Here is a 26,581-nt window from a genome sequence, read left to right as displayed (position 1 = left end):
TTGGCCTATGGTGGGTTCAGGCCCCACACATACATACCCCACCCCACACACAATCCCACATACACCACCCCACGCACCCCACACAACCCGCCACACACACAACCCCCCACACACACAACCCCCCACACACACAACCCCACACACACACAACCCCACACACACACAACCCCACACACCCACACACCCACACCCACCCCCCCACACACACACCCCACGCAACCCCCCACACCTCCCACACAACCCCCCCACACACAACCCCCCCACACATACACCCCACACAACCCCCCCACACACAACCCCACACATACCACCCCAAAGACACCCCCCCCACGCACAACCCCCCACATACAACCCCCCGACACACACACACCCCACACAACCTCCCCACACAAAAACTCCACACACACCCCACACACCCCCCTACACCCCCTACACTCCCCCACACCCAACCCACACACACCCCACACAACCCACCCCACACAACCCACCCCCCCCACACACCCCCCCACACACACCCTCACACACACCCCCACACACACCCCCACAGGCACACCCCACACACACCATGCCATTTTCTTTGAGAATTGTGACGTTAGCAAGTTTACCTTTGGAAGAAACTATTCAAATTATTGATGTTCTATTGTTCCACCAGAGGGCCTCGGGCGGGGAAAAAACGACGGACGTCGGCCCGTCTAGCTAAAAATATATAATTTCCTGACACCTATCACACACAGGCTCAAAGCACTGTAACTGCTGCTCATGATGCACACTTGTATTTATATTAGAGACAGTAAGCACACATGTATTTATATTAGAGTTAATAATGCTAAAGACACTTGTCTGCTTTTTGGCAACTCTTGTGCTTTAAAACTCTGGTTGATGCCCCCTCCCTTCCGTTCAAAGGCTGAGAACACATCTGGCCTATGGTGGGTTCAGGCCCCACACACACATACCCCACCCCACACACAACCCCACATACACCACCCCACCCCACGCACCCCACACAACCCCCCACACACACAACCCCACACACACACACACACCCCCACACCCACCCCCCACACACACCCCCACACACAACCCCCCCACACACACCCCACACAACCTCCCCACACACAAACCCCCACACACCCCACACACACCCTACACCCCCCCACACCCCACCCACACACACCCCACACACACCCCACACAACCCACCTCACACCTCCCCACACACACCACCACACACACCACCACAGGCACACCCCACACACACCATGCCATTTTCTTTGAGAATTGTGACGTTAGAAGGTTTACCTTTGGAAGAAACTATTCAAATTATTAATGTTCTATTGTTCGATCAGAGGGCCTCGGGCGGGGAAAAAACGACGGACGTCGGCCAGTCTAGCTAAAAATATATAATTTCCTGACACCTATCACACACAGGCTCAAAGCACTGTAACTGCTGCTCATGATGCACACTTGTATTTATATTAGAGACAGTAAGCACACTTGTATTTATATTAGAGTTAATAATGCTAAAGACACTTGTCTGCTTTTTGACATCTCTTGTGCTTTAAAACTCTGGTTGATGCCCCCTCCCTTCCGTTCAAAGGCCGAGAACACATCTGGCTGATCAGCTCACACTCCTCCTGTTCTCTTTTCTTATCGTCTGCTCCTCTGAAGCATTCCCCAAATACAGACGTGATCCTCCCGGCCCTGGTGTCTTCCCAGCAGCAGGGCTCTGTGCAGACCCTTCATCCTATTTTCAACCCTCCTTGCGCTGCCTTCAGCCCTGGTCGTATTTTGGAGGCAGCATCGACTGAACCAAGATACAGTATCAGAGCGCACCTGTCCGTCCATTAAAGCTGGGAGAAGAGGGGATTGGGGGACGGGGGTTTGCACTAGAGATCTCTCCGGGCCTGCGCAATTTCCGGTTGTTTGTGCTAATCTTCATCAGATGGCTTTAGCCCCCACTCATCCCCCCCTCACCCCTGTCGTGTGTGGCAGCCCGGGACCGCTCACAGCCGCACCCGAGCACTTAACAGGTCTTTAAGGACCTTGTGCATGTTAATAGGCCCTATTAACATGCACAAGGTCTTTAAAGAGCTGTGAAATGCTCGGCAGAATCGAGCTGCAGGGGCACTTAGAAGGGGTGAAACAAAAACAAAGCCCTATAATAGGGCTTTTTTGTTGTTTGACCCCTTCTAAGAGCCCCTGCAGCTCGACTCTGCCGATTCCCGGCAGAAGTCATTTCATCACGCGACACACCTACGGTTGGGGCGCGACACAGTAATGTGTCGCGCCACACAGTTTGGAAAGCTGTGCTCTAGGGTGAGGGAGTCCATAGTCACACCCAGATTTTTTACTTCCATCTTAGGGATTGGGGGGGGCCTAGGGTGGAGGGCCACCAGTGATCATCCCACTTGTGTGTTTCTTTGCCAATCAGAAGTACCTCCGTTTTTGATGAATTCAACTGCAGGCAGTTCGTGGTCATCCAACTAGAGATGGCCAGAATATCATCTTGGAATTTGGCATGATCAGTTTCGATGTCATTGGAAAAAATAAGCTGCGTATCGTCCGCGTAAGAGGTTAATTTGATCTTACGTTCTCTGGCCAGCACTGCCAGAGGACGGACGTATACGTTGAATAAGGTAGGGCTGAGAGCTGACACCTGCGGAACACCGCAACTCAATGGAAACCTGCTGGATGAGAAAGGTGGAGCATGAACCTGGAAGGAACAGTCTGATAGAAAAGACGCAAACCAATCCAGGGCTCCGTCTCGGACTCCGATCTCCCATAGTCTTCTGAGTAAAATCCTATGGGAGACCGTGTTGAACACCGCACTCAAGTCCAACAGGACCAGAGCCGATGTGTCACCCAGATCTTGTGTCGCCCTCAGTTGTTCAGTGACGGCCAACAGGGCGGATTCCGTGCTGTGGTTAGCCCTGAATCCGTTTTGTGACTCATCTAGAATCCCATTGCTCTCCAAATAATTTGTCAAGATGTCATTCACGTGCGCTTCTGCCAACTTGGCCAAGTAGGGGAGCAAAGAGATGGGTCTGAAGCTTTCAGGCCTGGAGGGATCTAAGGTGGGCTTTTTTAGTAAAGGGACAACCTTAGCGTATTTCCTCGATTTAGGGATGGTGGAAGACTGAAGGGATTTATCAATCAGCTCCTGACCCTCCGCCAGGATGGAATTTTGAAATAGATTAAACATTTCAGGTTTAACAGGGTCCTCCGGAAACCCAGACTTAACTTTTACAGTCAAAAGTTCCATATTGGTCTGTGAGATAGGAGGGAAGGTAAGAAGGGAATGAGGGAGTTCGGGTGAATCTGGAATTTGGTGTAAGGTCAGAACAGACTTATCAGATTTAAAAGAATTGTAGATCCCTTGGACTTTGTTGACAAAAAAAACAGCAATCTCTTCGCATTGTAGGTCAGATGTTATTGTACAGTTACATCCCCCCGGTGACTTAGTCATGTCCTTCACTAAGGAGAAGATGGTCTTGAATCGATTTGTGCTAGAAGTGATCAGTTCAGAATAGTAATTAGCCTTGACTTGACTTTCTTTATAAGTTTATGATAGGCTTTAGTAGCTGATCTGAAGTTGGCTTTCGCCAAGGGATCATAGGATCGCCTCCAAGTACGCTCTAGTAGCTTGCATTGCTTTTTCTGATCAGCGAATGCCACGGAGTACCAAGGATGGGATTGCTCTCGCTTGGGCCTGGACAGTTTCTTGGGGATGAGGTCATCAAGAGACGAATTAACCCAGTCTCTATAAACTAGGTCGGCTTCCTCCAGATCTTCTGGCCAATCTGGGCGGGAGTTGTTCAAGCTAGTCTCGAACAGGGCACCATCTAGTTTGTGCCAAGGGCGCCTCCAGAGAGGCGGGAGGGACTGCTTCCTGGAGCTAGCTGGGATCATAATAGAAATGTGAACCAAGAAGTGATCCGACCAACTGAGTGGACTAGGAATAGAGGCGGAGACACTGGGAATGTTAGAAAATACCGGGTCAAGTAGATGGCCAGCCAAGTGAGATGGCCCTTTGACTAGCTGAATGAGTTGGCAGGCCTCAAGATCACCCAGAAACTCTCATACAGCAGGGGACTCACAGCACTCAAGATGGAGATTCAGATCCCCCAGTATGCTAAAGTTCGCAGACTGCAGCGCTAGCGTAGAAATAAAGGAGACCAGAGATTCCTGGAAGGCGCCTGCGGGGCCCGGGGGGCGATAGATCAGGAGCCCTGTGAGGGTAAAGATGTCTGAGACCTTTATCTTAAAAAGGGCGCATTCACAGTTAACTATGCTCATGGGAGAGAGTGAGCAGGAATAAATGGATTTAAAAATCACAGCTAGTCCGCCCCCTCTTTTCTTGGGTCTATTCTGGGTCTGTATCATATAGCCAGGAGGCAGTGTCAGGGTCAAAATGGCAGAGGAATCAATCGTGAGCCATGTTTCTGTTAAAAATAGTAGATCAGGAGATTGATCTACCAAGAGGTCATGGACATCCTCATGATGCCTAACTAGAGACCTACAATTCAGGCTCAGTACCTTTAAAATCATGACCTTACCAGGTGGTGATGCCAGTGGGACTTCCTTGGCCATGAAACCACAGTGTGGACATCGTTGGCAGAGCGTAGCACATGCAGCCTCACACCGGAGAGCCAGTAACTCCTCCCTGGCATAAGGGGCCATGTGCTGTAGAACTCGGACAGGGGTTCTGGCACCGGGCGACAGACTAGCGCAGACGTGCGCAGACGGGCTCGCCTTTGGTGACCCGCCGGCTACTCGCCACGTGCGTCCGCTGCGCGGGAAGATGTGAGTTAGCCTAAATAGGCACCGCCCCCGCCTCTGGCGACAAAAACACCATCAGGGGGCGTGCCCAAGGTCGTGACCGCCCTCCACAGCAAACGGCACTTGCCGCGATGGAACGAGGCGCCGACCGGAAAAGAACAGGTAAGCCCAGCAAGTTCAAGTGAGTTTTAAAGTATATATTAGTTATGCACAAGTATTTGTTCCAATTCCTCCCTTGGTCATTGGAGGATTGGTTTATAGGGGCTTCTGTGCCCTTAAGCTCTGGTCGCCCCAGGTTGAGGCTACCCCCCCACCCTTCCCTTTCCCCCCTTTCAGTGCTAGGGGTTCTGGCCCCTATGCTTCTCTGCTGCCCTCTGGGTTGGGGTCTTTTTGCCGGGCCTCTGCCCTTATTCCTTATAGGAGATGTTCCTTGTTTGTTCTGGACTGGTTGCCCTATGGTCAGTGTCTTGCATGGCTCTGTGCTTCTGGCTTGGAATGTTGTGTAAAGAACTGGTGTCAACGCGCAAGGGCGCCGTCTGAGAAGATACCGCGACGACATTACGGCGACCAGGACGCCAATGACAAATGCGGAGTCGACTGACGCCACCTATTGATGCGCAGAGGTAGTGCGGAGGAAAAAATTCTCCAGATCCAGTCTGACGCCTGTGGGGTAATTCTAAGGTGAGGAAACCATAACTAATCTGTCTCTTGCAGATATATCGTTACCGAAGGTAAGTAACTTGTTCGATTGTGCTCGAAACTCCACTCCAGATGTTACATTTTGCTCTGATCCAATCATTTTTAACTTTAGATAAATTAAAAATTATTAAATCCTGACGTTGTCCTGTTGGCCTGCATACCTCCTTTCTTTCTCCGTTTATATATTACAAAAACAAAATTGTTTGCTTGTTGCGATCCATTGGTTATTCTTAGTCAGGTGTGAAACATAGTTCCTAGTTTGTCAGCAATGTTTTTATGTCTTCCTTTTCTCCTAGTCAAGCCTAATTGGAATTCCATGAAGCTGTCCATGATGATCCAGGAGGCAAACGCTATTAGTAGCAAATTAAAAAAGCAAACCGTCTTCATCAGGTTAGTGCTATTTCACGTACATCTACAAATAAAATATATGTGAGACGTGTTAACACATTCTTTTCTGTTCATTTCAAGTTTTTCATCAAATGAGCTTTTGTGTACCACATGCAGTGCTTCTCTTAATGAATAACGGCACTTGTTTAGTGATCTTTAGCAGACAAAAAAAAGTTGCAACACTGGCTCTCAAACTTTGTCTGAAGAAATCTAAAGCACTTTTTACAGCAATGTTACATGTTACAATCTGTGTGATACTTGGATACTTCTTTGCAGAGACATGAATTGTCAAATTTAAGGAAACTGCAGAGTGTTGTTGTAAGAACTGGGGCCACGAGCTCTCCAAGGGGTAGCATGGCTCGAGCAGGAAGGCAGCCAGGGGCTTGCGTGTAAAGCAGCCACTTAACACACTCATCCAATGACACACAGTGGGCGCAATAATGGAGACCACACCAGTAGTTGTATTTGAAAATCAAGATCTTTTATATGGACTTTGGATCAAGCAAGTAATGCATTTAACTACTCATTAGTATTTCATTTAAGCATTTCATTAGGCAGTTGCAGTAAGACTTGTCATTAAAATAATAACCAGCTCATCTAAGCAGTGAAAAATTAAATGACATAGCCTGCCGCATCATACTCTTCAGCAGGCAAAGAGGGTACTTCCATAAACCTGGAGGATCCTACAAGAGGCGACTATAGCATTGCAGTAAAGTACCACATTAAACCTCTTCTGGACGCTTTCTAAATTGCACTTCATAGAAAGGGATAAAACATTTCAGCAAGTACTTTCAGCACAACAGATAACTTCAAAGAACACAGCCAAAAGCCTTTCTTCTTGTGAATACTGATCGTTTTGCGACCCAGCATCAGATCATCAGAATACCCTTAGAATGAATCAATAAATGTCGCAGTTTGATCCCTTCAGGAGCTGTAGAAGCCCGCCCCTGTAAGAAATTCAGTACAATGAAGTAAATCACCCTTCCATTAATAGGCTTGTAAATAGGGTGTAACCATGAACATTTCAGGCTGGATACCTGCATGCAAAACGATATAGGGGGGAAAAGTGTCCATCCCCAGACCTCCTAGTTCTCGAGGCACATAAACGGGGGGCCAACGGGGCCCTGTCTCAGTTCACCCCGAGGGAGGGGCGACCTCTGGCCTTACCCGGCCTACCGCCCTCCTCCCCGGGGGTTACCTTGTACTTTCGGCCCTCCAGGGCCCTTGCGCAGTCACTGGTAACGGGGAGGGGTGTTCGACCCTCCTAGGGCCTCCCTCGGCCCGGCGCGGTGCAGGGGTGACTTCGGGGCACCAGCGCCTGGGCCGGATCAAGATCAGCGTGGGGGCACAACCGGAGGGGGCTCTCTGGCTCCGTGGCCCTCCTCCAAGGTGAGACGTGGCTTCCCCAAGCGCCGGGCCCTGCTGTCAGCGGGCCCGGCGGTAACAGCCAATGGTGATGCAGCTTGGGCGGGGGCGCGGCCGAGGACGCGGCGGCGCTCCCGCTCACGTGACTGGGCCCAGGCCGGCTTCAGGCCTAACGCGGCCCGACAATCTCGATGCGGCGGCCCTCTTCTGGCACCGGGGGCCGCCGAGGGGGCTCAATGTCGGCGCTAGTCACAGCGCGGGTCAAGCGGTCACAGGACAGGGCAGCAGCGCCTCTGAGGCGTCGTTTGGGCGGCGCTGACGCCGCGGGGGCAACTCTCCTCAAGGGCCTCAGGGTGCCAAGGTACAGCGGGAGCGCCAGTCCCGGGAAGCGCGTGGGGCTTCACAGCGCGGGTCACCCGGGGGGGGGGGGGCCCGAGGGACAATCTCGGACACAGCGCTGAGCAGTGGGGGGATCAAAATAGAGCGTTTCTCTATGTCACTCAGCAGATTGAGTCTGCAGGAGGGAAGGCGACCTCTAGTCTCCTGACAGGACAGAGTCTCACCCACAGCGCTGACCAGGGGGGTTCAGGATAAAGCGTTTTTCACACTGTTCCACTGGGACAACAGAGCAGTTCAGTCAGGGGGAGACCAGGGGGGCAAGGAGGGCCCACTGCAGGCAGGGGGGGGGTTGCGCAGGGCAGCACAGTCCAGTACCTGGTCGATCCCCCAGCAGTCTCTGGTCAAAGGCAAGCAATCTTCTTGGTGCTTGGATGGTTCTGCGCCCTTGGGTGTTTGTTTCTTGAAGTTGCTGAGAGGGGGGGGGGGGGGGGTTGAGCTGAAGGCTTGAAGAGTTTTTCCTCAGTCACTGCAGATGGACCCTGGGGTTCCCTACCACTGGGCCAGATCAGGGGGCTAGCTTAGGACACCTAACCCAGCTTAAGAGGCAGCACCTAAATCCTGTCACTCCTAGTAGTATAGGCTCCTCACTAGGCCCTCCCGCCTAAAACACCTGTGTGGGTTCCCCAGGTCAGTGATGCCCCAACTGACTAGAAAGCTTTCCTCCCTTTCCTTATATAGCGTCAGTTGGCAGTTGGTGTCACCCCCCCTGTTCTGGAAGGTTCCAGGAGCTTCCCTCATTCTAGCTATGGGCAGGCTGGCAGGGTGGTATGGCAACATTTTTTAAGGGTTCCAGCTAGCTCCTGGCTACTAGAGTGCGCCTATACAGACCACGCTGCAGTAGCAGGGGTCAGTGGCAGCCATGTTGGGGGAAGAGAGCACCTGCACCCTGGCATTGATTAGCAATGGAAGGGTGCCCAGAGTCCTAAAGCCAACGAAAAGTAGGTGGAAAAAATGAGGCAAGGGCAAAAAAATACCACCCTAGGCTGACAGGTCTAACAGTTGTCTTCCAGGCAATCAGATAAAGGGCATCAGAGTGAAGAGTTTTATTTCGCATGTTACAGACTTCTTATTGGCAACATTTTCTTTCCTTAAGTTTGTGTTGTTTCCCATGGTCATGACTTTCATATTCATGGTCACCCTACTTGTCATGAATATACAATGCCTGTACAATTTTATTAGATTCAGATGATTTTTTTAAAACTCTTTTTTTATTATTATGAAAGTCAGGGCATAATACAATCAGAAGACATACATACTGGTTATTATTCAGTGGTACAATTTCCGCTGACACCGCATGCATCTTCAATACCTGCAACATCATGAATGTCCCCACTGACAGACCGCGTTCTTCAGTCCTCCCTCCTCCCCTCTTAATCGGATATCTTGTCTGTCTCCAACCTAGGTGGTTCACAAATGTAACCTCTGAATGTATTCCGCGCTCCCCTTACCCTCCCCCATTTTTGGGGACACCCTTGGTGTACATATGCTGCCTTCTACGCCACCATATCTGCATCCATGTCTTTACAACAATCTTGGAGTGTGCGCGACTCTCCTGAACCCCACTTTCTGGCAATATTTCGCTTAGCGAACATCATTCCCAACGTTGACCAATCCTGTGCTGGGTGGCTAAGATCATTCTGTTCCCACATGTTTAGCAGGCACTTTTTTGGCTCTGGTACCACTGATATCTCCACAGTCTGCGATATGGTTCTCATTATCTTAACCCAATACGCTACAATCTTTGGACATTGCTATATGGTGTTATAAAACGTGCCTTCCTCCCCACATTCCCTCAGGCAGAACTGAAGTGCAGCTGTCCCTATTTTATAGAGGGTCAATCTGGTGTAATACGCGCAATGAAGTATCTTGAGTTGTATTAACCGTAACCTCGAAGGTATTGCAACTATACGTGGAGACGACAGTGCCTCCTGCCAATCCGTATCATCAAATTCTCCCAGATCCAGGGACCATTTTTGCCTAAGTGCTAACATTGGGTCAGGCAAATTAACTAATTTACGATATGAGAGGAAAGTTGCCTTTTTGTGCATATAGTCAGTTAACAACCTATCTTCCAGAGGAGTAGCCTCCGGTATAGCAGTGCCGGGTGTTAAAACCGCTTGTAATGCGTGCCTGATCTGCATGTACCTAAATATTTCTGAAGGAGCTAGCTCGTATTGGTTCCTTAAGTGTTCAAAAGTGACCATCTTGCCTTTGTTCCAGAGATCACCTACTGTAGAGATACCTATTGTGTTCCACTTACTGAACCCCTTACTATTTCTGAGTCGCCCGAGCCGGTGAGTATTGCAGAGCGGTGTCATCTGTGTGATGACCCTCCGCCATCCTGATCTGGCATGTGCTGTGTACCATATGTGAACTGTATATGCTGTTGGCCCAATAAGTGAAGTAGAACGTTTTTTGTTATATAGTGCTGACAGAACGCCTTTCTCTCCCAGCCCTTGCCGGTCTGCTTGGAACGCTGGGTCCGCCTGGGGGGGGGGGGCATGTATCCATTGATTAACTATTTTTAGTTGTGCTGTCCAATAATTCAATTCCTCAGTCTGTTGAAAAAATGTGTCGGGTTTAGGCGTCATGTAAATACCCAAGTACTTAAAGGTACCCTCAGTGATTTGCAGCGGACAATCTTTGGGAAGCAATGGCGGCGGGCCATGCAATACAAACAAGATCGATTCGGACCAATTAGTGGTGTAACCAGACACCCGCCCAAAAATTTCGCAAATATTTAGGAGCGTTTAGGGGATGTTAGATATAGCAGCACATCATCCGCATATAAAGAGATGCGGTCTTCCCAATTCAGTGTCCACCTGAGCCCCCGGATCATTGGCTCCCATCTAATCCATGCCGCCAGTGGTTCCAGCACAAAGGCGAACAACAACGGGGATAATGGACACCCCTGGCGCATCCCACGTGACAGTGGGAAGTCCCTCGACAAATGACCATTAGCCACTACATGTTCCAGGGGTTTTGAGTACCACAGATGTATCCATGCACAGAATTTAGGGCCAAAGCCCAAGTGTTTAAGTGCCGCAAAAAGATAGGACCATTCCACCCATTCGCACGTCTAAGGAGAGGATAACCGCTGGCTCTTGGACTTATGGCATACGAGTCAACACTCCATGCAGCCCTCTCAGGTTAAGAGGTGTGCTTCTGTTTGGCATAAACCCTGACTGATCTGGTTGTCTTAGGGTCTCGAGATGTGGGATAAGTTGCGTTGCAAGAAGTTTAGCAAGAATTTTGGCTTCGCCATTAATCAACTATATTGGGCGATGAGAGGTGCAGTCCTCAGGGGGCTTGCCGGGTTTTGGGATTGTTAATATGGTGGCCATCTGTTGATCTCGCCGATAGCTCCCCTGCCTCCAGACTCTCAAGATACATATGCAAAAGATACGGGGCAGTCACATCAGCAGTCTTTTTATAAAGTTTTATAAAGTTTGATGGGTATGCCATTAGGTCCCACCGCTTTTCCTGATTGTATTGAATCCGGAAATTGTTTCAGCAGTACCTCTGCGTGTCGGTAGGGTGTCAAACGACTGTACCGACGTTGTCTCCTGAATGTGATGTCATTATAAGCTCTCCCCCCAACACGCTAACTTCAGTTCCTTCTTTTGCACGCCAGCAACGTGGATCTGCACTGCAGTTCCTCTGGCTGTTTTCGGCCTACTTGGCGTTTTTTCGTCTCTGGAGCGGTATGCCTTTTTCTACCCTTCTTCATTGTCTTCAGGGTCTAAGCCTTGTACGACCTGTGGGTGACAAATGTCCACCATGGTCCCTCACTTCATTTGCATGTGGTGTCTGGATGAGCACCATGACTCTTACGAGTGTGACTCTTGTTGCCAGCTCAGACTGAAAGCACACAGGGAATGTCGCATGATGCTCCTTGCGGTGAGGATGTCAGTCATCGAAGTCTTATCGTCGTCCTCGGTCCCCTATGCACTCCACGGACCGACTTCATGTCCATGCTAGTAGCAATTCCCGCGGGCGTTATTCCCTTTCGAAATCCGGAGGTAGACGTTGGCGTTTGAAGTCATGGCACCTCTTGCCTTCATCGCCTACCGTCGGTCCCCACTCTACTGACGAAGTGTCAGGGCATGGGTCCGCCCTGCATCTCGCCACCTTTAGTGGGGACGGGCGTCTTTAACCCTGATAAGACAATATTCCCAATCTCTTCATTCTATTCTTGGGCCCCATGGAAGTGCATGAGGTTGTGCTTGTAGGTGAGTAGGGTCTGCTTCCTATGGTTACCCCCACTTTTTGCTGTGTTTCACTGGTTTTTCGACTTTAGTCTGGCTGTAGCCCTGCTAATCAGGACCACAGCATAGCTGTTCTCTCTCTAAATTGATTGCATGTACTAGGTACATACCAGATTGGTTACTGGGTCACCCTTATGAGTCCCTAGTATATGGTACCTTAAGTACCAAGGGCATAGGTACCCCAGAGGCCTACCAGGGGCTGAAGCATGTATTATACCACCCCTGGGAAGCCCTTCCAAAATGGCACCACAGGTCTGCACTTGCAGCTTGGGTAAGGTGGTGTAAGCACCCCTTACTTATATATATATCTCTATATATATCTCTATGTATATCTCTATATATATCTCCATAAGTCACTCCTATGGCAGGCCTTGACAATCCTGAAGGTAGAGTGCTTGGTTTTGTGTGCATTATAATCCTCGTGGTTAATGCTAACTTTGGTTTTGCTTTATGAAAACATGTTGTGTTTGGTGTCAAACACTTTGAAATACTGACCCCCCCCCACCCCCCCACCCCCTGCCAGTTCTGGAGGCTGGGGTAGCATTCCACCCGTCTAGAGGGAGGAGGCATGTACACACTTACTTACCCGGTAAATGTTTAAAAGAGCCTCAGCATCACAAGATGGATGCTGCTGCCACAGACACGACTCTGACCTCCTGCTGCTGGACGAAACTCCGGCAGGGGAGGCCTGGACAATTGGTTTCCTGTCCCCAGACAGGCTTTAGTGTATTGGGGCCGGGTGGGTTGAATTCAGTGAATGCTTTTCAGACTCTGCCTGGGGGGCACAAAGTACTCCATGCATTTCCCAGTTCAAACCGGTTGCTGGGGCACTCAGCCCCAGCTCTGGCATGAAACTTGGCTAGTGGGTCCCCACGAAGGGCAATCCTTTGTTTCTTGAGCTTTCCTGGTTGCTCCAGACATGCTCTGACTGCCCTCCAATGGGTCAGTCTCTAAGATATTGCTGGTCGTCACCAAAGCCAATCTTGTCATCTTGCGTGGGTTGCTGTTGCCAAGGCTTGTTGGGTCCAATCCGGATTCCGACGCTGCAGCACTCGACATCCTTCGTGGGACAGCTCAAATCCAGCTCCTGGTAGTTGTCGACGTCTCCTGGTCCTCGTGGCTGAAGAGTCAAGCTTCACCTACTTTACTTGAAAGCACCCGACATCGGCTGGAATCTTCTTGTCGCCATCCTGGTCACTGGCTAGTGACCCAGACTCTGTCCCCTCTGCTTTCAGGTTCTTCAGATCTCCGATCCACCCTTGGATCCATCCGGACACTTTGCTATTGGTCGCCTGCAGCATTTCTTTGTAGCTCTCCATAAGAATCGATGACGAAACCTGACACAAAAAGACACCTATGCACCCTGGGTGAGGTAACACGAGTACTTCGGTGCTCCCGTGGGTCTTGACTCCCGACGTGTCCAGTACTTAAGGGGTTCCCTCGCATTCCACTCCTAAGTGTCCTAAATCTTTAACTTTGTAACTTAAACTTTACTCATAGAAGTCTATGGTGATTTGCGGTTGTGTTTAGACACTGCACGTGTCCCCTGTGGGTCTCCTGCGTCCCTACCTTGGGTGGTCCTGGTTGCCCCAGCGGTTCTACAGGCCCTAGGCCTCACTTCTACCTCTCACATGGTTCTTATATCACTTTTTAGGTCTCGACCTCTGCCAATGCGCTTGCGCATTACAGATGTCGAGATCTAATGTAGGCCAAACAAACTCTTGAAACCAGCGAGGATTGTCCCCAATGCATGTGAGGTACTCAAGCGCGATGCTTCCCCAGCGCGCGCTTGGCCTCACTTCTCAATCACACCCCATATGGACGTTCCCTCCCACTCGCTCGCACATCAAAGGCTGCTGCTCCCCCGCCCACCCCTCCCCCCCACAGCAATGCTGAGAGCTTGTTACAATAGCGATTGCTTTTGCGATAGCCTTCAGTGCCCCTTTTTTTAAACTTGCAAAGATTTACTGTTATTACTAACACCAGCTTGTTTTAACTTTTAGGTATGCTCTGTTCCACAAATGCAGAAGTCCTTTGTTCCCCCGCTGAAGCAGCCCTCCCCCACCTCTCATATGCACCTTTATTTATTTATGTATTTATTAGCTGTCCTGTGTGCTTCAGCTCGCTCGTCTCCTGGGCAGACTCATCCACCTCCACTGCCCTGCTTCTTATTTCAAGGAGCGTGCCTTTTAGCACTCCAGCTGGCTCGTCGTCTTCGCTACCTACTTTTTCCCCCTGCTTTTGTTGCGGTGAATGTGCCTTTCAACAACTTCGAGAAGGGATTGCACACAGCTGCGGCTGGCTCGTGTCCTTGGGTGCCTCCTCTCAGTATGTCCAGCACAATGGAGCAACCTAGCCTGGTGCCATGTGACCTGCAGCCAACCGGGTGTACATGAACTGTGCCAGAGGTTTATGGGTGTAGGAGGGCTAGCAGAGGTTACTGCACTGAGGAACATGCAGAAAAACATTGGCTCCCGGTGGGGTTTAAGGCCAGGTCTCCACACAGTTTAGGAGTCTTTATTTCACGGTTTACTCCCAGCGAGCAACCATACATCACGTCGGACTCGCAGAGATGCGGTACTAAATCCGAGAGGCTCCTGCCAGTCAGCAATAGAGTAAAACGCTTTAAAAACGGACCCCTAAAGACAGAACCGAGCCTCTTGTCCGTTTGCACCATGACCGCCTAGAACACCGGTATAAAAGAAAGCAATCTCTACGAACAAACTATTTTATTGATGCCAAAGAAAGTTATCTCAACTAACAAACTATCCGCACAAAGAAGTCATCCACAAGAAGAGATACCCTAGAAAGTGTACACAACATATAACAGCGTTCCATCTGAATATTCACTTTCGGGATGGCTAGCTTCCCACAATCTGACAGATCCGTGACACCATAGGTATACAATCTAAGACAGAAAACCTAGAAAACGCAACTATTAGTAAAGTGTGGCTATTTGAAGACCCCTAAAATAGCCTCCAAAGCAATACTCGGCTACCTGAGGAAGGCTATTGGCCGAAACGCGCGTCGTGATCCATCTTGCCGTATTGCTAACATCTTTTGTCTCATGATTCACCTTGTCGCATTGCTAACACCTTTGTTTCCTTTCATTCACTGTTTGTTTATAACTTTTTTTAAAAAAAAATGAGTGTACATGATCTATCAATGATAAAATTAATTGTGATACAAAAACAAGAATAAATAAGTATTTTTATAAATAACAAAAACACTACCCAAAAAAAGATATATATATATATTTCTGAAACTAATTTCAATAATAAATAAATGAAATAATCTGTTTCTAAAGTGGTTTTGTTGGGTGACTTTTTCACTTAAACACTGGAAATTTACCATAAGAAATATCATACTGAATTTATGAGATTTGAATACTTGGCTATAGACCTTTTTCAACCTGAGCAACCTAGCCTGGTGCCATGTGACCTGCAGCCAACCGGGTGTACATGAACTGTGCCAGAGGTTTATGGGTGTAGGAGGGCTAGCAGAGGTTACTGCACTGAGGAACATGCAGAAAAACATTGGCTCCCGGTGGGGTTTAAGGCCAGGTCTCCACACAGTTTAGGAGTCTTTATTTCACGGCTCCGCCCCGCACCCACTCCAAGTCCCCTCAGATCATGTGAGGTTCCCGCCTCCAGCAGCTCGCCCCCTTCTCTCCCAAGACGGCCCCCGGGGTCCGGCGCACATCAAAGGTGCCGCTCCAAATTCCATGAGCAGGTTTCAAAAGAAGCTCTCGGATTGCAGCTTGGCTCATTGGCACAATAAACCTGCAGATGAAACTGTTCAGCTTCTTTTGAAACATGCTCGTGCAGAAAAGAGTGGGGATAAATATTTGTTTTATCTCTGTGCGCAGAGTGACGTCTTTCAGCTTCACCATTTCAAGAGATAAACAAGCGCTCAGTTTCATCTGTGTATGACCTGCCGGGATCTAGGCGGAATCCTTGCATGTCGTCCTAAACATTCATCTTTCCAATGTCTGTACATTGGTCAGGGCTCTCCACTGAATAAAAGAAATGTTGAATAAATATGTTTTATGTGAAGAACTTTGGATTACACGATAGTAATGTAGTTGAGCTCCTCCTGTGTGGCAGCATATATCCCGGTTGGTGCAGACTTTGACTGTCGTCCTCTGTGCATGCCATGCAGCACCTCTCAGGTTTTCCCCATCTGACTCTCTCCCTCACACACATGTTTGCACCCGCCCCCTGTGACGTCACGTCTCACTCTGCAGACTGCAGACCTGCATGGCCAGGCTCCTCTGCTCTTTAAAACTTGTCCTTGCTGAAGATGGCATCTGCCTACACCCGCTGAAAGGGGGTGCGCACTCCGAGCAAAGGTATCACTTAATCGCCACTGTTTGCAGCAAATGGACACTTTTTAAAAACTTCAACCCCAAAGGGGAAAAGAAATGCATTTTTTAATCTGATATAGGTCGTGAAACTTCTAAAGAAATTATATAAAAGCTGGGAAAATAGGAAACCAGTAATGCTGGTGTTGATGAAAAATTAGAACATAGCTGCAAGAGCATTTGGGGAAGCATTTGCAATGCAACAGTTCTCGCATTTGTGAGAGTTTAAGCTATTAGTATTCTAAATGACAATATCTTTTATTTACCAAAAACATAAATAAAAGGCATTGTCATTTACAATGTCAATAGCCCAAACTTGTTTTTATTATTATTATTGTTTTTATTATCACCTTGTGCTCTCTCTGGTGTTTTTGGATTGTTCGTATTATTGCCTCTTTTTTTTCACCTTTTATTGGTATTTATGTTATATTGTTCTTTACAGCCTAATTAACTATAAATGTAGCGCTATTGGGTCAGTTTTTTTTATTTGTTGATGCACAGGACAAAGACAAATGCTTTTAACTAAGACAAATTCCAAACAGACGTGCATGAGTGAATCGAAAATGGTAATATTTCCAAGCGCACTCCACAAGCAACCTGGTTTTGTTTGCTTGTATTCAGATAAAAGTCCAAGGTAATATTAGCAGTGTGCTTCCACTTTGGGTTCAAAGCCTTCCACAACAATAGCACTCTCCTTAATCACAGCATTTCTCAGCACCACAGCATTACTCAGGGCCGCCACAGCATCACTCAGGGTCACCACAGCATCACTCAGGGTCACCACAGCACCACTCGGGGTCACCACAGCATCACTCGGGGTCACCACAGCATCACTCGGGGTCACCACAGCATCACTCGGGGTCACCACAGCATCACTCGGGGTCACCACAGCATCACTCGGGGTCACCACAGCATCACTCGGGGTCACCACAGCATCACTCGGGCCACCACAGCATCACTCGGGGCCACCACAGCATCACTCTGGGCCACCACAGCATCACTCGGGCCACAACAAAATTACTCAGTGACACCACAGCATCACTAAAGGCCAAAAACAGCATCACTCGGGGCCAAAAACTGCACCACTCAGGGTCACCACAGTATTACTCAGGGCCATAAAAAACATCACTCAGCACCACCACAGCATCACTCAGCGCCCCCACAGCAGCAACAAAGCATCACTCAGTACCACAACAATATCACTCGCCACAAACAATGCAACACTCGCCACCACCACAGCTTCACTCAGCGCAACCACAGCATCACTCACCGTCAACACAGCATCACACTGCACCACCACAGCATCACACTGCACCACCACAGCTTCACTCTGCACCACCACAGCTTCACTGCACCACCACAGCTTCACTCTGCACCACCACAGCATCACTCTGCAGCACCACAGCATCACTCTGCACCACCACAGCATCACTCTGCACCACCACAGCACCACTCTGCACCACCACAGCACCACTCTGCACCACCACAGCACCACTCTGCACCACCACAGCATCACTCAACGCCACAGCATCACTCAACGCCACAGCATCACTCAACGCCACAGCATCACTCAACGCCACAGCACCACTCAACGCCACAGCACCACTCAACGCCACAGCACCACTCAACGCCACAGCACCACTCAACGCCACAGCACCACTCAACGCCACAGCACCACTCAACGCCACAGCACCACTCAACGCCAGAGCACCACTCAACGCCACAGAATCACTCAACGCCACAGCATCATTCAATGCCACATGCGCCACAGCATCACTCAACGCCACAGGATCACTCAACGCCACAGCATCACTCAACGCCACAGCACCACTCACCGCCTCAGCACCACTCACCGCCTCAGCACCACTCACCGCCTCAGCACCACTCACCGCCACAGCATCACTCACCGCCACAGCATCACTCACCACCCAGCACCACTGAAGGCCACAGCATCACCCAGCACCACTGAAGGCCACAGCATCACTCAGCACCACTGAAGGCCACAGCATCACTCAGCATAATCTGATCATGAGTCTTAATAACTGTCAGAACCAGCTGTTGCATCAGCACTTGGTTGACTCTGATCTGACCTCTTCCCAAGAATTGGGACAGAAGGCAAACAAATGGGTCAGAACCAGGGTGAAGCAGAAGGTACAGAACCAAGGTTGTGACCAAAAGAAGCAAGACCAAAAGGGTGGTGAGAAAGGTAAAGGCCTGAAGTCTTCACAATGTCCCCCAAAAGCTTCAAATGGTGGGGGTCCCCAATCGAAAAAGAAAGAAGGCCAAAAGAAACTATGGTGCAAAGTTTATAAGAATAACACTCACTGGACTAGTAATTGCACCAAAAAGGAGACCGCTCCAGCCACCATTGCCCCTAAGGCAACTGTTCCCCCTAGTACAGCTACAAGAGGTGGTTCCCAGCAGAAGGGTGTAGTAGGGTTAACCCTGGGATCGGAGATGAACTCTGGCCTAGTCAGAATGCTTACTCAAGCTGTTTTGATCTGTGATGGAGGCATGGATATGACCTCCTCTGTAAGTCCCAGTAATCTGGGCAAGTACAGACAAACACCTTTAATTAATTAAAAAAAAGGGCTGATGCCTACAGGGACACAGGGGCAAGTCTCACAATGGTAACGCCAGAGTTTCTGAACCCTGGACAAGTTCTACTCTGTGAGAATTACCAAGTGATCAACGCCAGCAATGTCAGGACTACACATGCCATGGCAGTTGTTGATTTCTCCTGGGGAGGGGTAACTGGCCTTAAGAAGGTTGTGATCAGTGAAGACCTCCATGTAGAATGCTTGTTTGGCAATGATTTGGAAACTTTAGACTGGTCTGAAGTGGAGTTGAGGATCCATGCAGCAATGCTTGGAATTCCTGTACATGTGTTTGCTGTGACTAGGTCACAGGTCAAAAAGTCTAACACTGGACAGGCACTGGATTCTGGAATAATGGACCAGTGTCCTACCAAGAAAAGGAGCAGTAGGGTTAAGGCAGTGCCTTCCCCCCGACTCAGAGTGAGGATCAACCTTCTGAGGAAGCTGTTTGTGAACCTGAAGAAGGAACTGTCCCTGAAGAGCTTGAGCCTGATCAGGTTGAGTTTCTGGGGACAGGGGGCCCTTCCAGGGCAGATATGAGTCCAACACAGTTGAGCTGCCCTTCTCTTGAACCCCTCAGACAGCAAGCTGCTGCTGAGGCGGCTGGGAATGCCAGTGGCACCCATAGAATCTATTGGGATGATGGACTCCTGTATTCAGAGAGTAGAGACCCCAAGCCTGGTGCAGCCAGAAGGTTGGTCATACCTTTGGCATTCAGGGGCTTCTTATTGACACTAGCCCATGATATTCCCTTAGCAGGACACCTGGGCCAGAACAAGACTTGGGTCAGAATTGTCCCTCACTTTCACTGGCCCCACATGTCTGAAGACACCAAGGAGTTTTGTTGCTCCTGTGTAACCTGCCAAGCCAGTGGCAAAGCAGGTGGCACTACAAAGGCCCCCCTTATACCTCTACCTGTGGTGGGGGTTCCCTTTGAACGTGTAGGGATTGACATTGTTGGACCAATGGATCCCCAAACTGCATCTGGGCACAGATTTATCCTAGTGGTAGTGGATCATGCCACTAGGTACCCAGAGGCAATTCCCCTTAGGACCACCACTACTGCACCTGTTGTGGCAAGAGCCCTCTTGGGAGTTTTCTCAAGAGTGGGTTTCCCTAAGGAGGTAGTATCTGACAGAGGTGCAAACTTTGTCTAGCTACTTGACAGAAATGTGGAAGGAGTGTGGAGTGAACTAAAAGTTCACAACATCCTATCATCCACAGTGCAATGGTCTTAAAGGGTATGATTAAGGGTCTCCCAGAAAAGCTCAGGCGGATATGGGATATACTGCTTCCCTGCCTTCAGTTTGCATATAGGGAGGTTCCTCAGAAGGGGTTGGCTACAGCCCATTTGAACTTCTGTTTGGAAAACCTGTCAGAGGACCACTTTGTCTGGTTAAGGAGGGATGGGAGTTACCTCTCAAACCCCCTAAACAGGATTTTGTGGACTATGTACTTGGTCTCCGCTCCAGGATGGCTGAGCACATGAAAAAGGCAACTAAAAACCTGGAGGCTAGCCAGCAAATACAGAAAGCCTGGCATGACCAAAAGGCTGTACTGACTATTTACCAGCCAGGACAGAAAGTGTGGGTGTTGGAGCCTGTGGCCCCAGCAGCTCTCCAAGACAAGTGGAGTGGACCCCACATTATTGTTGAACAGAAGGGAGAGGTCACCTATTTGGTAGATCTTGGAACTCCCAGGAGTCCCCATATGGTGATTCATGTCAACAGATTGAAACTATATCTTGACAGGGCAGACATGGGCTTGCTCATGGCTACTGATGAAGGACAGGAGGAAGAGAGTGACCCTCTCCCAGACCTGCTCTCAGAACCCTGATGATGGATCAGTTGATGGAGTAGCCTTGGCAGGCAGCCTCACTGATCAGCAGCAAACTGATTGCAGACAAGTTCTCCAACAGTTTAGACATATGTTTTCACTGACTCCAAGTCTGACTACCTGGTGCACTCATGAAGTGGACACTGGGGACAGTCTGCCTGTTAAAAATAAGATTTACAGGCAACCTGATCATGTCATGGACTGTATCAGGACAGAAGTCCAGAAAATGTTGGATCTGGGAGTGATTGAACCTTCAGATAGCCCTTGGGCTAGTCCAGTAGTCCTAGTACCCAAACCTCACACCCAGGGTGGTAAGAGAGAGATGAGGTTTTGTGTAGACTACAGAGGTCTCAATACAGTCACTATGACTGATGCCCATCCAATTCCTAGAGCAGATGAACTCATAGATATGTTGGCATCTGCCAAATTTCTGAGCACATTTGATCTCTCAGCTGGCTACTGGCAGATCAGACTAACTGATGATGCAAAGCCAAAGGCAGCGTTTTCAACCCCTAGTGGACATTATCAATTTGTGGTAATGCCCTTTAGTCTGAAAAATGCACCTGCCACATTTCAAAGGTTGGTGAATAAAGTCTTAACAGGCCTGAAAGGCTTTAGTGCAGCTTATCTTGATGATATTGCAGTCTTTAGCTCCACCTGGGAAGATCACCTGAACATTTTTTTGGAGCCCTGCAAAAGGCTGGCCTAACTATAAAGGCTACTAAGTGCCAGATAGGGCAGAGTCAGGTTGTGTACCTGGGCCACCTTGTAGGCGGAGGCCAGGTTCAACCATTTCAGAGCAAAATCCAGACCATAATGGACTGCGTCGCTCCAACCACCCAGACTCAGGTCAGAGCTTTCTTGGGCCTGACTGGGTACTATAGGAGATTTGTCAAGGGGTATGGTTCCAAAGTGACACCCCTGAATGACTTAACTTATAAAAGAATGCCTAAAAAAGTTCAGTGGACAGTCAGCTGTCAAAAGGCATTTGAAGACCTGAAGCAGGCCATGTGCACTGCACCAATTCTGCAAAGTCCTAACTACTCCAAAGAATTCATTGTCCAAACAGATGCTTCTGAGTTGGGGGTAGGGGTTGTGCTGTCACAATTGAATGATGGTCAGGACCAGCCAGAAGCTTTTATTAGCAGAAGGCTGACCCCTAGAGAGAAACGTTGGTCAGCTATTGAGAGGGAGGCCTTTGCTGTGGTGTGGACTCTGAAGAAGCAGAGGCCATACTTGTTCGGCACTCACTTCACAGTTCAGACAGACCATAAGCCCCTCATATGGCTAAAACAGATGAAGGGTGAAAATCCCAAACTTCTCAGGTGGTCCATTTCCCTACAGGGGATGGACTATACAGTGGAACATAGACCTGGAAGTAACCATGCCAATGCAGATAAACTCTCCAGATATTCCCACTTAGAACATGAAGACTCAACTGGTCAAGTCTTGTTTAATGTCCCTGCGTTTTGGGGGGCGGGGGGTTTAGGGGTTGTGTAGGAGAGTAGGATCTGCTTCTGATGTTTACCCCGACTTTTTGCTGGTGTTTCAGTGTTTTTTGACTTTAGTCTGGCTGGGGCTCTGCTATCCAGGGCCCCAGCCTAGATGCTTCCTCTTTAAAATGATTCCAAATACGGAGGTAGACGTCGGCGGTCGAAGTCATGGCACCTCTGGCCTTAGTCGCCTACCGTTGGTCCCCACTCTACTGTGGAAGTGCCAGGGCATGGGTCCGCCCTGCATCTCCCCACCTTTAGTGGGGACGGGTGTCTTTAACCCTGATAAGACAATATTCCCAATCTCTTCATTCTATTCTTGGGCCTCATGGAAGTGCATGAGGTTGTGCTTGTAGGTGAGTAGGGTCTGCTTCCTATGGTTACCCCCACTTTTTGCTGTTTCACTGGTTTTTCGACTTTAGTCTGGCTGTGGCCCTGCTAATCAGGACCAGAGCCTAGCTGTTCTCTCTCTAAATTTATTGCATGTACTAGGTACATAGCAGATTGGTTACTGGTTCACCCTTATGAGTCCCTAGTATATGGCACCTTAAGTACCAAGGGCATAGGTACCCCAGAGGCCTACCAGGGTCTGAAGCATGTATTATGCCACCCCTGGGAAGGTTTTCAAAAAATTGCACCACAGGTCTGCACTTGCAGCCTGGGTAAGGGGGTGTTAGCACCCCTTACTTAGATATAGTATACCTATATCTACATATATATATATATATATATAGATACATATTAACCTATAAATCACTCCTATGGCAGGCCTTGACAATCCTAAAGGCAGAGTGCTTGGTTTTGTGTGAGAGGGTACCCTAGCATGAGCTGAGCCTCTCTGCAGCTTTCGGAATCCCTTCCTTATAGCTGTTCTATGATATAACTATACCATATACTCTTAAGTGTATTATAATCCTCACGGTTAATGCTAACTTTGGTTTGGCTTTATCAAAACATGTTGTGTTTGTTGTCAAACGCTTTGAAATACTACCCTTCTAGAGGGAGAAGACATGTACACACTTACTTACCCGGTAAATGTTTAAAAGAGCCTCAGCATCACAAAATGGATGCTGCTGCCACAGACACGACTCTGACTTCCTGCTGCAGGACGAAACTCCGTCAGGGGACAGGGGAGACCTCGACAATAGGTTTCCTGTCCAGGGAGGTGCCAGCACCTCCCCAGACAGGCTTTAGTGTATTGGGGCAGGGTGGGTTGCATTCAGTGAATGCTTTTCAGACACTGCCTGGGGCACACAGCCCCAGCTCTGGCGTGAAAATGGACAAAGGGGAAGGGGTGTAACCACCCCCTTCCCCAGGTTCTCCCATAGGTGGGACCCTAGAGTTAGTCCAACCCCTAATCTTAGTATAAGTATAGGAACCCAGTCACTGAGACTTTAGATTACCCTGGACGAAACTCTGAAGACGAAATTTTGGACCTTCGACATTCCATATCGACTGGAAGACGGAAGAAATCTCCCTTGGGGTCAAGGAGTGACCTCCCTGTTCAAACAGGCACCAAAGAAGCATCTTGCCGGTCTGCATTTTCGAGGCTCCCGCCGGATCCTGAAGAATCTGCGACACAAGCCATGGACTTCCAGACATCTGAGGCTGACACGAGTCCCCAGTGAAGCTGAGACCTGTAGCTATTACGAGAGACGTGGGACCGGAATTCCAGGACATCCTGTAAGTTTGCAAGTGCACCTACTTCCCAAAGTTTCCCGAAGTTGTGCATTTGGCTTTTTGTTGCCCTTACCCCGAGCACCTTTTGCGCCGAAGCTGAGAGGCCTACTCTCCACGAGTGTTCCGTGGGCCCGTTTTCTTCACCGCAGCTCGAGGCTCCTTCGCGATCTCTAGTTCGTTGGCTAGTGGGTCCCCAGGAATGACAATCCTTTGTTTGTTGAGCTTTCCTAATTGCTCCAGACGTGCTCTGACTCCCTTCCAAAGGGTGAGTCCCTCAGACCTTGCTGGTCTGCACTGAAGCCAATCTTGTCATCTTGCGTGGGTTGCTGTTGCCAAGGCTTGTTGGATCCAATCCGGATTCCGACGCTGCAGCAGTCAACATCCTTCGTGGGACAGCTTGAATCCTACTCCTGGTAATCATCGACGCCTCCTTGTCCTCGTGGCTGAACAGACCAGCTTCACCTACTTCACTTGAAAGCACCCGACATCGGCTGGCATCTTCTTGTCGCCGTCGTGGTTACTGGCTAGTTACCCAGACTCTGTCCCCTCTGCTTTCAGACTCCTCACATCTCCGATCCACCCTTGGATCCATCCGGACACTTTGAACCTGGTCGCCTGCAGCATTTCTTTGCAGCTCTCCATAGGAATCGACTACGAAACCCGACACGAAAAGACACCTATGCACCCGGCTTTCCTGGGTGAGGTAACACGAGTACTTCAGTGCTTCTGTGGTTCTTGACTCTCGAAGTGTCCAGTACTGAAGGGGTTCCCTCGCATTCCACTCCTAAGTGTTCTAAATCTTTAACTTTGTAACTTAAACTTTCCTAATAGAAGTCTATGGTGATTTGCGGTTGTGTTTAGACATTGCACGCGACCCCCGTGGGTCTCCTGTGTCCCTACATTGGGTGGTTCTGGTTGTCCCAGCAGTTCTACAGGCCCTAGGCCTCACTTCTAACTCTCACGTGGTTCTTATACCACTTTTTTAGTATATGGTTTGTGAGGGCCCCTAGGGCAAATCATATACTGTGCTAGTTTACTGTGTGCTATTTAAGTTCTTGTATTGCACTTTGGCCTCTAGCCTCATAAAGAGACTAGAGGGGTTGTGTTAAGAATAAATACATATATTTTATATATATATATATACCTTGTGTGATGTACTTTCATTTATTCATTCAAGAGATTATAGACTGGTAAAACAAGCTGCTTTACATTCCTTGAAGACTTAGCCAGAAAGCTGCTCTCCACAGCTACAACTAGGATAGCTTTCTATAAAGTTTGTCTTAAACCTACCATCAATGAGGGTCGTTAGGACTGGTGCAAGGTGCCCACTAGAATAGTGGACATCATATGCCAGGCCAACTTCTCACAGTGCTTATGACACCGTTGGCAGGTTATCAGTTGGCTCCTGTTCGGCTTCCTGTGTCTGACTTCTTAGTCATGCCAGTGCACAGCCTTTCGAGGCTTCCACCTTCGGCTCCTGCTTCTGGTCTACCTACTCCAATGTCAGCGTTGGGCTCTTGACTGCTGGCTCCCATAGTGTTGACGCCGTTTGACACTCCTTCCGAAGTCGAGGCGTCGCCTTCCTGGCGTCGACCAGCTTTGTTTATGCCGTCTGATGTGGCACTGATGGAGATGACTGCCTCAGACTCCCTTCCTCTGGCTTTTCCTTCTGAGGACCATGGTTGTAGAAGTACTACAGATGGTGTGGTGTGTCCCCTTCCCATTTCGAGTATGGTTCCACCCCTATGAATTTTAGCTGGTTACTTGACTTGGGTGATGCCAGTGGCTCAGAATCATCTTCAGCCTCCTGTCTCTTCCTGGTTTGGCTAAAAGGGGAGTTTGCTCTGGCAGACATGCGCAATCGAGTTTCGGTTGTACTGGATGTACAACTTCATTCTGTGGAGTTGTCAACAGACACTTTAATTGGCGTTCTGCATCCTGACCAGTCTAATGTTGAGCCTATACTTCCTTATAGTGACTGTCTTTTCGATATCCTGGCGGGTGCTTGGGCTAAACCTGAAACAGGGCAACCTATTGTAGGAAGCTGGCTCTGTATATACTATACTTAAATGAGGTATAGTGTGCACAGAGTCCAGTGGGACCTCAAAGGTAGGCAGAGATAAAAGTAGATGACACCTTTCTCTCTATTTGTGGTAGTGTAGACGAGCCATTAGGTTTTTTCAGAGGGTAGTGTTAAGCATTTGTTATACACACTCGGGCAAGAAATGACGTCACACACTCAAAGACTGAACTCAGATGAATTTGTTTGTATAAAAAATATTATTTAGTCATTTTATTTCTAGAACCAAGCCAAGCCTGGTGCTGGTAAGTGAAATAATTCTTTGCAAAATCTTATGCAATGTTTTACAGTTGAATGCAAGTTCAAATGCATTTGGTTGAATTACAGGTAAGTTAACAGTTCAAAATAATTTTTCAGTAACTTTACAGATTACTATGTACGTTACTTTTTAGATTACTTTTCAGGTGACTTTTTCTAATTAGTGTGACGTGGCTAAATGTCACACTGAGACATCTCCTAGACAAAAGGTAAGTAATTAACTTTTAGTACATATGCTGTTTTTCAATGTTCCATACAAACCAACTCCACACTTAAAACAATTTTTAAGAAAAGCAGTCAATGCAATCCTATTGAGGAAAAGAAAGTTAGCTGTTTGCAGGTAAGCACTTATTCGTGGGAGTTGGTATTCTGAGGTTA

At 48.8% G+C, this 26,581-nt stretch overlaps 1 protein-coding gene across 1 annotated transcript in view; it reads left to right on the top strand.

Moving 5' to 3' along the window:
* Positions 1 to 26,581, top strand: part of KIF14 (kinesin family member 14) — a 625,766-nt gene that overhangs the window by 338,521 nt on the left and 260,664 nt on the right. Inside the window, exon 20 of the mRNA XM_086957758.1 lies at positions 5,774 to 5,867. Within this exon, the coding sequence (XP_086813884.1) occupies positions 5,774 to 5,867 (94 nt within the window). The remainder of the gene's footprint in view (positions 1 to 5,773; positions 5,868 to 26,581) is intronic.

This window comes from Lissotriton vulgaris, chromosome 1_1 (genome assembly GCF_964263255.1).
Source record: "Lissotriton vulgaris chromosome 1_1, aLisVul1.2, whole genome shotgun sequence".
In the NCBI taxonomy this organism is placed as follows: Eukaryota; Metazoa; Chordata; class Amphibia; order Caudata; family Salamandridae; genus Lissotriton; species Lissotriton vulgaris.
Note: the sequence above shows the minus strand (reverse complement) of the source record. Positions and strands in the feature narration are given on the sequence as shown.